The 12,770-nt window shown below is 41.0% G+C and overlaps 1 protein-coding gene across 13 annotated transcripts in view; it reads left to right on the top strand.

Annotated features, from left to right (window-relative positions):
- The window catches only part of PTPRK (protein tyrosine phosphatase receptor type K), a 445,942-nt gene that overhangs the window by 299,478 nt on the left and 133,694 nt on the right, over positions 1-12,770 (top strand). For all 13 annotated transcript variants that reach the window (XM_073575792.1, XM_073575782.1, XM_073575786.1 and 10 more), the window contains exons 11-12: positions 1,803-1,908; positions 8,474-8,747. In XM_073575792.1, coding sequence (XP_073431893.1) covers positions 1,803-1,908; positions 8,474-8,747 — 380 coding nt within the window. The remainder of the gene's footprint in view (positions 1-1,802; positions 1,909-8,473; positions 8,748-12,770) is intronic.

Below are 12,770 nucleotides of genomic sequence, written 5' to 3'. Positions count from 1 at the left end.
TGCATCTGGAACCCGGATACCTGGATGGCTCCCGATAATCAGCTGTTCGGCGCTGCATGTGTAGCGGCTATGTGACAGTCACAACTGTTAGGAATGGCGGAACGCACTAAATAAAAATAATAATAAAGTGCGTTCGCCGCTCGGGGTCCACCGTGCAGTAGGTGATATAACCGCTGCTAAGTGGTGGCAGGAGCAATATGGCAGAAATGCGCACAGGGTTAAACTTCACCCAGGTGCGCAGAGCAATCTCAGTTAATTCACAGAGATGCAAAACAAGTACAAACACAAAGGACTGAGCCTGTTGAGGTCACAGTACTCATTAAAAACGCACACACGGTATCAGGTCACAGGTGTAGCCCAAGACGGTGGCACTATGTCCGTCTAGACCTACCGTGTGCGCAGCGTTGCAACTGCGAACGCAAAGGGGGGATGCTACTGCAGCGCGGCGTGGACACTGACGCTAAACGACAAGGCCAAGGCACAAGCGCAATGTCGGACGCTAGCAGCTGTGGATGTTGCAGCAGAGGAGCGCTGGCGCTGATTCTAAACTCAGTCCCTAACCATATACGTAATATCAGAGGGGAAGGGGTTTTATAATGAGTTATTCACCAGAATCATACATCCGTCCTCATACACACAGCAGCAAGTAAGTCTATACTAGCACATGGCGGAACAGCCATGCGCGCCTTTTATAGCAGCCAGGACCTTCCGCAAGCTTCCAGATCTCTGAGATGGACCAATGAGATCTGGAGTGGGACCTGAGCACATGACTCCCGATCTCCAATGGAAGATCGTCCCATGAGCATGCTCAGTAGGAGGACAGAAGAACTTAGCCTCAGGAGAGATTTGCTGCAAGGCAATCTCCTCTGCAGTAGATAAACAGCAGGAGACTGCAGAATGTGAGGGTCTTGATCCCTGCGGAGTAAACGCAGAAATCCGTGCCTAACACAACACATGCATGGAGAGCCTGTTTGTTGGGATCTCCATGCATGTGTTGTGACTGGCACACGCCGAGAAACATGCAGCTGCGGCGCCGAACAGCTAATTACTGGGAGCGCTCCAGGTATCAAGGTTAACCATGCAGCTTTTCAGTAAGCGCTATAGCTATTTGAATAAGGTCTTATCCCAAGCTATTCAATCATCCCTATTCCATCATCCCTATTCCTTTGGTATCTGAGACAGAAGCTCTAAGATTAGAGCAGTTAATCCCTGCATGTGTTGCAGCCGTCAAACAGCCGTGAGACATGCAGCCGCGGGCACTCAAACATATTGTTCGAGCACCCCATAGACAGTAGGTTAGCATACGAGCATGGTTGGATAACACCTTATCCAAGCACATTCGCTCAATCCTAGTATAAACCTGACAGACCCTATTATTATAGTCAGTGGGGTCTGCTCTTACTATTTTTCGATTCCTACAACAAAAAATTGATCTAATGACTCAGAGTTAAGCCCAGCCTCCACAGAGCTCTTGGAGTATTTTCTCACTTCTCTTCAGTTTTTATTTTTGTTTTTTTTTCTTCTACTTTACTTCATGGCCAGTGAGCTGTCAGTCAGATATCGCTCTAGTCAGGGAATAGCGTTGATGAGGCATAAGGTCAAGAAGTGCTCCGACCATGCCCAGAGCACTGCAGCCAAATTTTCTTACGGAATAAAACATAGATCACCAGTTGCAGAGCAACGGACTGCTTATGTGAAGGTACATATTGTCTTCTGTTTCAGATACCCTCTAAATATAATTTCTGAACAAGATTTTTCTGTTTGTCCCTTTCCTTAATCCGTTGTATTTCATGTTTTTACAGCTCCAACTTTACCGGATTATGAAGGTGTTGATGCATCGCTTAATGAAACTGCCACCACCATCACTGTTCTGCTTAGACCTGCACAGGCTAAAGGTGCTCCTATCAGGTATGTGGGAGCACTCGCTTTGTAGCAGGTTCATTTTTGCTGCATTAAATGTCAGTTCGAACTCAAAATCCCTATATCAAAACTAAACTGTGAACCTGACCCTATTTTTAAAGCCGCTAGATCTCGGAACGTTTTTCGTCTACCTTGTACCTCAACTGCTAGCTTTGCAGAAAGCATTTGTATGAGACTGCTCGTATTCTGCTTCCTCCAAGTGCAGTCCAGTTCTTCTCAGTGTTCATCTTTCACCATTTCCCTTACTCCTTTGCTCTATCGTGTATGTGACAGATACGGTGGGCAGATTTTCTCTGGATGAAGGGTTCTTCCTCTCGCTTTGCTAAGAGTTGGTAGCTAAATTGAAGGCTCATTAGTGAAATCGGTAATTGTAGACGTGACAAGGTTTCCTGGAACTTTACAAGTCTGTTCTGTCTTTGTCAATTATGGGACTTCTCCTCCTCTGTGGTTTGAGAAAGCCGAGCTGCATTGATTATTAAATTTTGATGCCTCCGGCTTGGAGCTGTGAGGAGCGGGCTTAGGCATGTGCTTCTTATGGAGACTGAAGGAGCCACTTTGTTGTGTGTGTAAGTGAGCTTCACTAGTCAGGTTTGATTCAGTGCTATTGCTTTCATTGCTGGGGGTTCGTGCATCTGTCACGGTAGTTTTAGCGATATCAGCACATTTTTCTAAAGGCACCCAAGTCATCCTGTGCAAGTCAACTACATTATTTAGACAGCACCAGTAAAATTGCTGAAATGACTTGATAGAAGTAATGGGGAAACACACTTTATAATGGCAGTCATGCAGTCTTTAATTATATTCATCAGGCTTTGTTTTTCCAACACTGCTTGTCTAAGAAAGTGCGTATTGTCAGAGGTAATAAGCAGCACTCGGAAACTAATGACTTATTTTCAGTGAATAAGTGAAAGCGTAGGTTGGTGTACTGTAAACTAAAAGGGAGCTCCGTGAACAGACAGAATAGTGCAGCCATTTGTTTGCTTGGCTGCCATGTGAGGATGAGGTCATGCTTGCCCGATCTCACTCTCTTCTCCTAGGCGTTGCGTGCAAACTACTGTTGTGCACAGCTCAGCGAAATTGAACATTCTACATTTGTTAGTTGTTACAGAAGCCTGTAAAGGAATAGTGCAAAACACTAATTTTCATCCTAAATGCCTATCTATTTAACGCCATGATCGAATCTATTCTCTATATAGTTGGATTAAAAAGTCTTTAGCATTCCCTCACTGCACTGTCTAACTGCTTTTCTTTTTACTGTTTCCGTGTTTGATACTTTGTTTGAAAATCCCAGTACAATGTCAGCAGCAGCAGATCCTATGATCACTGTCCCTCCCTGAAATGAAGGGTCATCCGTGACTCCCATTTCAGGGGCTGGAATAGTCCCTGCTCTACTGAGCATGCGTCGATTGTCAGTTCCTACAGATGGAGATTCTTGTCACTGCGCAATATGCACCATGACAGTGCGCTCTCTCATCAGCTCTGCTCAGTAGTAACGCGTTGGCTGGAGAGCGCACTGTCACTGCGCGTTGTAAGAATACCCGGTGTGCAGAGACCAGCACCACTCCTGCAAGTGACATCACAAGTGTGTTTGTGGTTTACATTGTTTTGTTTATTCTTTTACATTTTAACAACAATTCTTTTGACCTTTCGTGAAGAACTAAACACAATGTGAAAGTTTGTTGTGTGGTGGCTTGTAAAGCAAGAGACTATGCAGGTTATCTACCATCTGCTTGAAACATTTGCAAGAATCTTGTCTTCGGCAACTGTAAAGATGCAAGGCAGTCTATTTTAGTCCAGTGGACAGATTTCTGTCCATCTGTGCTTGAATTACAACATGTCAGTTAGAGTCTGGCTCTGTATAGCTCTAAGCCAAGATAGCGAGGAAGCTGCAGCAAGGTCAGGAGGTGGGGATGCCTGTCAGCTCTTTCTGTCTCTAATGATATGACAACTGCAAATTGGAGCCTTAAGCAGAGCCCAAAGCTAGTCATTATGGTCAGCCCTGGGTTCGAGTTTCTCCATAATATCATTTCAAAGGGAAATGCTAATGAAAATTGTGTTTAAAAAAAAATATATATATAAAAAATAAGACGTCTTGAGCTAAGAGCTTAATCTGCTCCGAGCCTTCCATAAATGTCGGGTAGCGCTGTGATTGCGAGACTCCTTGAATACTAATCAATCTCTAAATTATGTTTTGTTCTATGAAATGTGTTCAGGAATGTATGACGTAGAATCGCGCTTATGCAAAGCTGTTGGCTGAGTGCAGTTTTAATACACAATTTATTTGAATTATTTGTGTAAAGTCACATGGTAAAGGACTTTGTGCCATTTTGCTCCTATTTTGGGTGTCCTTGTGTGATGTTGGTCAGTAGGACTCCTGGATTTGAGAATAGATTATAAATGAGCTCTTCTGAATGTCAGAATTGGGTAATATGTCTGACTAGCCAGAAAGTTAGTTGGATGATAAACCTTATTCTTTTTCATGTGAAATTCAGTAGAATTGTTAAGAGAATCCACAATATGCCCCACTGTAACTCAATAGAGGTGAGGCAGGTCGGAATCTGTGGCAATAAACATGATGCAAATATTTTAGCAATCAACATTTAGGCCTCTGCACAGATGTGTGACGGGCATGAGAATAAGGTGTACAATGATTGACCCTCCTTGGTATTGCTGGCTGAATCTGATCCTGATCCTACAGCATGTTAACTAACCAAATATTCTAGAAAATACAAGAGTTGGAACAAGTGCCAAATATTTAATGTCAGGCAGGTTTAGACGAACAGCATGGCACTCGGCCGCATACTTTTGAGCATGCTTGTAGTTGCCCAAAACTTGAGCCAGATACGTAATGTATGATAATGGTTCATAACTACTTATTGGATAGTTAGTTTGGTTTTGTTAATGTTCTATTTTCCTAAATTTGCAGACGAAAAGAGGGAGGGTTTCAGTGGCGTATTAAAGGTTTATGGCATTTCTGTGGACAGCTTTGCTCTTGTTTGATAGAAAATGTGCTAAGTAATCTGCAATCCATTTTACTAAAAAAAATTATCTTGAAACTAAAAACAATCAGTGAAGCGTTGCTGCCAGGTGTCACCCTTCTGTTTAAGGATAGTTTCACATTAGCGTTTTTTAGAGCGCAATAGAAACGCATGCAAAAAACGCATCCTGTGTTTGCGTTTTTTTTAGGCGCATGCGCTTTAACCAGTTTGTAGCCATGTTAACTCTTAAAACGCATGCGATTTCGAACACTGCCGTGCGCACGCCTGCGTTCCCATAGACTGCAATGTGTTATTTTTTTCGCATTCCGAGCGCTAGCGTGCGCATGTGTTTTTTTGTTTTTTTTTTCGCCGTTGGGCGGACCCAAAAATGCAACAGGTTGCGTCAGGCGCTCCCAGGTGCACACTACAAAAAAGAATGCGCACGAAAACGCATACGTGCGCGTGCAAACGCTAGACCATGCGCCCGCCATGTTAAACATATGGTCGCATGGACGTGCACGATGCGCTGCGCTAAAAAACGCTAATGTGAAACCAGCCTAACATTTACACTGAGTGATTACCATGGCGGTTTTAAGACCGTCCCGAGTAAACGGACTTTTATGGTCTATTGTCTGTTGTCACATGTAAATGTTCTCTAGAAGCAGAGATGCTGTAACAGATAGGAATTGGGAACCAATGTTTGACCGTCGGGAGAGCAGGAACAGAGAGGCAAACTGCATGCAAACGTAATAGAAAGATATGATTTCATTTTGGGGCATTAGAAAGTTACGGAAGCATTGCATACTGCGAAGTGAGGGAAAATAAGTTCCAGCACCTATAGTGCTGACAGAAAAATGATCAATGGGCATTACCTTCTTCATTGGCTGGCAGCTTGCAGTGCATAAAAGTCTGGAGAGTCCTGATGTGCTCCAAAAGTCACTTTTTCAGGTAGATTATGGTTTTCTGTATTTTTCTGTATTTTTTTTCTTAAAGTAGAAATTAAATTTACGCTTGACATGACTAAAATGGTTTGGAAACTTGAATGTATCCATTGCAAGATATTATTTTTTATTTTCCACACTCCTACCAAAATATAGGTTACCGCCATTCTACGGTCAGTGACCTAGCGGCATAGTACTGAAGTTGGCAGATTTATAAATATATTTTTCTGACAAACCAACTAATACACTATTATATACTTAAATAGTGGAACAAAATGCACATAATTTAAAAGGTTAAAGGGCAGTACCGAGGTTGGAACATAAGATAAAGGATAGCTTGCTGATCGCTGGAGGTTTGATCCACGGGAACATTACTGATCCCGAGAATAGGATTCTAGATAGTTTTGTCAAATGGCCAGTGAAGGAAATCTCTGAGCAGAGCCAAAGGGATTTATACAATTTATACACACACTATAGACTTATTTTTCCCCCACATATTGGTGCAGATCCTGAACATCTGGGCTACACCAATGCAGTGTTTTGACATCTCTAAATCCATGTAAGTAGATGTTTATCTGAATTTCCCCTGTTGTTTAGAGTATCCTAATTCTCACATATACAATATGATCTTATAGTTTACAAGACACCACCGCAACTAGAGAAGTTACATTTCCAAGGTTCAAGATCTTACATCACAAAAACTAAAAAGCACTGATTTTAAAGGCAGGAGCTGTTGTAAAATTCTAATGTAGCACTTTAGCTTTTTTTTTTTGTCCTTCACAGTCATATGGTCTTTTAAAGGGGTCGTATCATCAGAAAATGAAATAATATTGAAATAATTTTTTTTTTTTAATGTAGATTTTTTTTAAAATCTACGTTTAACACAAAAAAAATTGATTAAAATAAAATGTTAAAAAAATCCGCACAACCCATCCAATCCAAACAGGCAAAGAAATAAAGCCATAGGTGTCCATAATATGTGTAATGATGAGAAATGACACAGGTAAAAAGTATTGAACTGAAATTTATTTAATGCGTCATACAAAAGCCTTGGAGAAACTAGTTGCATGCATTGCTCAGGTGGGATTTTGGTCCAATCTTCCACAAACTCTCTTCACATCCTGAAGGTTCCATGGACTTTTTCTATGGACTTTCTTCCACATATTTTTTCATATCACGAATGGTATAAAAAAATACAATAAAAAATGGCACCAGCCAGTTAACTATTGCGTAAATCACTGGTTAATATAAGGCATATGACTTAAGTATAGGAATGGTGGCGCATGTAAAATGGGATGTAATATAATGAAAAAAATGCAGAAAAAACAGCTCCCACCACTCCTTAAGAAATAGGATATCCTTTATTTCAATTTTGGGCACCACATTTTAAAAAAGACATCAACAAACTGGAGCAAGTTCAGAAAAGAGCGACCAGAATGGTGACCGGTCTGCAAACCCTGTCTTATGAGGAAAGGTTGCAGGATTTGGGAATGTTTAGTTTGCAAAAGAGAAGACTGAGAGGAGACTTAATAGCTGTCTACAAATATCTAAAGGGCTGTCACATTGTAGAAGGATCAACTTTATTCTCATTTGCACAAGGAAAGACTAGAAGCAATGGGATGAAGCTGAATGGGAGGAGACACAGATTAGATATAAAAAAAACTTTTTGACAGTTAGAGTGATCAATGAGTGGAACAGGCTGCCACGAGAAGTGGTGAGTTCTCCTTCAATGGAAGTCTTCAAACAGAGGCTGGACAGACATCTAACTGGGATGATTTAGCGAATCCTGCTTTGAGCAGGGGGTTGGACCAGATGGCCCAGGAGGTCCCTTCCAACTCTACGATTCTATGATTCTATGATTCATGTGGTGGGACAGTCCTTAGAAAGCAGGGGGATCGGGAAAGTGAAGGAGGACAACAGTCGTTTTGCGCCTATTCCAGCGCTTCTGCAGGTCCAACGCTTGTACCCGCAGAAGCCTCGACTTCCTGTCCTTTGTGGAAGAGTTTACAAAAGTCTGATTATAGCAATAGATAGGATTACAAAGACAGCTAGCACCTCTGTACACACCTGACAACACAGGATCTACCAACAGGTGATGTAGTAGCTCCCCCTTCCTTCAAATTTTGCTACTAATGTTCATGTGGCTTTCGTAAGAAGAGGAAGTTGGAATGTAGAATGGCCTCAGTGGCCTATGTACAGATTGCACGCTTTCTCATATTTATGTTGAATGCAATTTGATATTGATGAAAAAAATAAAGTATACATGTAACTGAACTTGAGTTAAACAATGTAATTTTTTGATTGTAGATGTCACGTTTCCGCTCTGTTTTCCCGCTGGAGTTGATTTACATGACCTCTTATATGTGATTTGCATACTTGTGGTCATGTGCCAATTGGCTTCTTCTCCTGCTTCTTTCATTGTTTTCTCTATCTAGTCTGCAAATCATTTGAAATCTTGACAAGTGTGCACATTGCACAATATTGGGATTTCCCGACATAGTCAACTGCAGAATTTCAGGTTGAGCCATAAGGGTTATCTTGATCTCTTTATGAATTTTAGTAATCTTTTTAAAGCCACTTGGAAATGACTGCTTTTATTTGAATGGATGAAATAATGTTTTTCTTTTCGTTCAGTGCATACCAAATTGTGGTAGAAGAATTGCACCCGCATCGGACAAAAAGGGAAACTGGCGGGATGGAATGTTATCAGGTTCCAGTTGCCTACAACAATGCCGGCACTGGTGGCTCCCCCTACTACTATGCTGCAGAGCTGCCCCCTTCTAACCTCCCTGAAGCTGCCCCATTTACCGTTGGTGACAACAGAACTTACCAGGGATTTTGGAACCCACCTCTAGCTCCTCGCAAAGGCTACAATATCTACTTCCAGGCAGTGAGCAGTGTTGAGAAGGTGAGTTTTTATGCTGAACGTGCACATGTGCTCTGTAATATTCTAATTTTGCAGGTCTGATTTAGTTGCAGTATTCATTTTATTGTTTTACAGAAGAATATGTGTAGAATAGTTACAGAAGTAGTGAATTATAAAGCACACATACCACAATGTCGGTGACTTAATGTCACTATAAATTAAAGGGGTTGTCCAGGCTTGGGGTTCAAGTCTGCAATCACTTGTGAATCCTAACAACGCTCACACTGTCAGGATTCTCTGGCACCGCGCGTGAGCAAGTGCATGGCCGCAAGTATACGGTTTGCATACATTTGATCACGTGGCAACTAGATGGGCTGAGCCTCATTCAATACAAGTGAATTGAATGAGGCTGTACTTGTCTTGTTGGAGTGTGGCCAGAAGCATGTAAATCGCATATTTGTGTACATATGTACACCCACTCCTCACATCGGAGATTTCTGACAGCACGCACTGGGCACGCTGTGAGGACTCGCCAGTCTGCAGTCGCATAGTGACTGCATAGAATAAAAAACCTGACCAGCACCTCCATATAGTGTGAACAGATGCCTACTGCAATGAATATATAACTTGCAAAAAGGAGGAACACAGAAGCACTCTGTAGAGACCATTATATATGCGAACACAAAATCTATCATAATTGCTGAGTAAACTGTAATAAAAAGTAAAAAAAAATGTTAAAAATTACTTACAAAAGTGAAGGTTCTTGGCATATAAATTGGCCAATTCATGTGAGCCCATCAACCGTGACAAGGTGACACTTCTCTGATAGGTCCTATCATCTAAAACATGCCTCTCGTGCTATAAGTCCACAGTGTGAATGGGCAAACATGCCTCTCCTGGGTTACAAACCTGCACATTTAAGTAAGCTGGTAGGAACCAGAGATGATTATAAACACCCTTGGGCTGATGGGTGGGGTGCATAGTCAGAAAGTATAGTGCCTGCAGACTTCAACCCCAAGCCAGACAACCCCTTAAAACATATGGTTTCAGACCGGTTTACTTGGTCTCAATTCTTGTTTGTGCTCAAGTTTTAGGGTTACAGAATTGGATACCAACAAATATAAGTAGGAGAGTGTTCTCCAAAGTAAATTTTTTTACTACTTAATGATGAGAAAATGTGGTTAGCAAATTCAGTAAACTAATTCAAGTATCGCTTCCAAATCTGAGTCAAAATAGGACGATCTGTGCCCTGTTTACATGCCAGCTTGCCTGTAAAGGCTCAGTTACAGACAAAGAGGCACAGTGCAGCGGCCCATTTATTTCAGTGATCACTGAGGTCTCGGCACCCAGCCTCTCCCCAATGAAACTTGACATATCACATGGTAGAAGTTTTCTTAATATGCATTTTAGGCTCCTATACTCAAATGATGTCATAGGTTAGGAGGATCAGGCCTGTAGAATCATAATACACAATAAAATTGTTTCTAGGGTGATAAGCCACCAAATGTGTACATGGAGCAGATCTCCACTTTGAAAACATTGGCGATATGACGAGGTCAGAGAAGTAGCTGGCGGTCAGACGAGCTGACGGCTATCTATGGTTTATAGCCATCAGTGCTCTTTAAGGCAGATCTATCACCAGGTTTCACAATACTAACTGCATACGTTACTAATATAGAACTCTTGTACCTGAACCTGATTAGGCTGGTGTACTTACTGTGGTAATCCATGAAACTATTCCTTTTTGAAAATGTTCCTTCCCAGAAATAAAAATAAACACAAGTTATTTTCTAGCTGGACTCCTAAACTTCTCATTTGTATTTCGAGTCTAATATCAATTTAATAATACAGTTTGTACTGTAAAATCCAGTTACTCCTTTTTGGAGATTGGTAGAACGCATATTCATTTTATTGTGTAGTTTTGTTTACCACAATATGCGCTTGTTTTCATGTACTATCGCTTGCTGGCTCTTGTGGGTATTCAGAGGGGGACGGTAGGGGCAGGCAGCGGGCGAAATGAATGAAAAGCTGCGAGGCTGAAGCCAAAGCTGCTATCAGTGAATGACTGCCTTGTTTAAAGTGAATAAGAGAAAAGCACAGCACGAAGTGCAATAACGCAAGATGCTTTAAAATCCAATTTGAGAATCTTCCCCTGGATAAGTAGGGTCCTCTCGGAGATCGCAGCGTCCTTGTTATAAAGTCATCATGCCAGGTGTCTGCGGATTACTTGAAATTGCTCAGATGTGCAGTGAGATTGATAGCTGGGATCTGTACCTGGATGTTTATAACTAAATGGAAATTGAAGTTTTATATTTTTTTCCCTCCTGTTTCTGTTTAGGGTCTTTATAGATTGTGATCTGTGAAATGATTACTTTGCTACACTCTTCTGTGAGCCTTTTAGTAATAGAGGTCAATCTGCAGATGGCAATGATGATTCAACCGCTTCTATGTACCTTAAATAGTTCTTATTAGACAAAAATTGATAAATTCAAGTCAAATCACAACTTTATAGTTTAGAACTGAAAAAAAATATGTTCTCATTCTAATATACAGTACTGTACAAAACTAAAAAATGCTTCAAATTATGAATGCTTTAAAAAATAAGTGATAGTTTATTTTGTCAATTAACAAAAAAAAGTCTAATCAAATCAATATTTAATGTGACAAACCTTTGCCTTTAAAACAGCATTACATTTTCTAGGTTAACTTGCACAAAGTTAGGGAGTTTGTTAGATTAAAGTAACATGAATGAGTAACCAAGTATACAAGGCAGGTGATAGTGATCGTTTTCATATATAGGTTAAGACATGGTATTAAAGAGAAACATCTGTGTAGGAGGCTTAAATCTGGGGGAGGAACAGCCAAACTGCTACCAAAGTGGTGATGTGGAAGAACGTTTCATGCCACAGGGTCATGTACCATGGTAACGTTGAGCACAGCAACAAACACTAGGTAGTCGTACTGCATAAGCAAGTTCTCTCCAATGCAAAGTTTTCAAAGCAGACTGCGGATTCAAGAAGTACTCTTTAAGCTCCTTTGAAGAAACACCAAGCAATGGGCAACATTGAGTACTGTAAACGCAGTGGTCAGCAAAAGGAACTTAGTGCAGAAACTGAAAGACACATCATTCTTGCTTCTTTTCAAAATTTTAAGATGTTCAGCAGTGCCATTAATTCAGCACTGGCAGCAACCAGTGGAACCCAATTACACCTATCTGCTCCGAGAAGTTTGGATAGAAGTGGTGTTTATGGACAAATTGTAGGCAAAAAGCCATACCTTTTTATGTGGAAACAAGGCAAGCAGCTCAATTATGCAAAATAACATAGGAACTGGGCTTCAGAACAATGGCAGCAGGTAGTCTGGACTTATGAGTCAAAATTTGAAATATGTGGCTGTAATACAAGACAGTTTGTTCCCAAAGAGCTGGAGAGTGGTACAGTAATGTGTCTGCAGGTAAAAGTGAAGCATGGTGGAGGTTCCTTGCTAGCTTGGGACTGTATTTCAGCAAATTGAGTAGGGGATTTGGTCAGGATTAATTGTGATCTCAATGCTGAGAAACACTGGCATATATACTTATCATGCAGTACCATCAGGATGGCATCAGATTGGCTCCAAATTTATCCTGCAGCCAAATAATGACCCCAAACACACAACAAATGTCAGTAAGAACCTTCTTCCACATAAACAAGAACTAGAAGTCCTGGAAGTGATGATATAGCCCCCACATTGCCCTGATCGCAACATCGTCTCTCTGGGATTACGTTAGAGACAGAAGGGTTTGCTAAAGCCTGCATCCACAAAAGATCTGTGGTTAGTTCTCAAAGATGTTTGGAACAATCTTCCTGCCGAGTTCCTTCAAAAACTTTGTACGTGTGCATCTAGAAAAATTGATGTTGTTCTGAAGGCAAAGGGTGGTCAAATAAATATTAATTTGCTTTAGTTTTTGCTTTTGTTCATTCACTTTGCATTCTGTTAATTTGTGAAAATAAACTATTACCACGTATATTTTTTAAAAATATTTTTACTTTGTTGCTTTTTTTTTTCCAACCTGCCTAAAACGTTTGC

Source organism: Dendrobates tinctorius, unplaced genomic scaffold (assembly GCF_039654945.1).
Source record: "Dendrobates tinctorius isolate UK_male_01 unplaced genomic scaffold, ASM3965494v1 ptg000046l, whole genome shotgun sequence".
Lineage (NCBI taxonomy): Eukaryota > Metazoa > Chordata > Amphibia > Anura > Dendrobatidae > Dendrobates > Dendrobates tinctorius.
The sequence above is the reverse complement of the archived record's forward strand: the minus strand, read 5'-3'. Positions and strand labels throughout refer to the sequence as shown.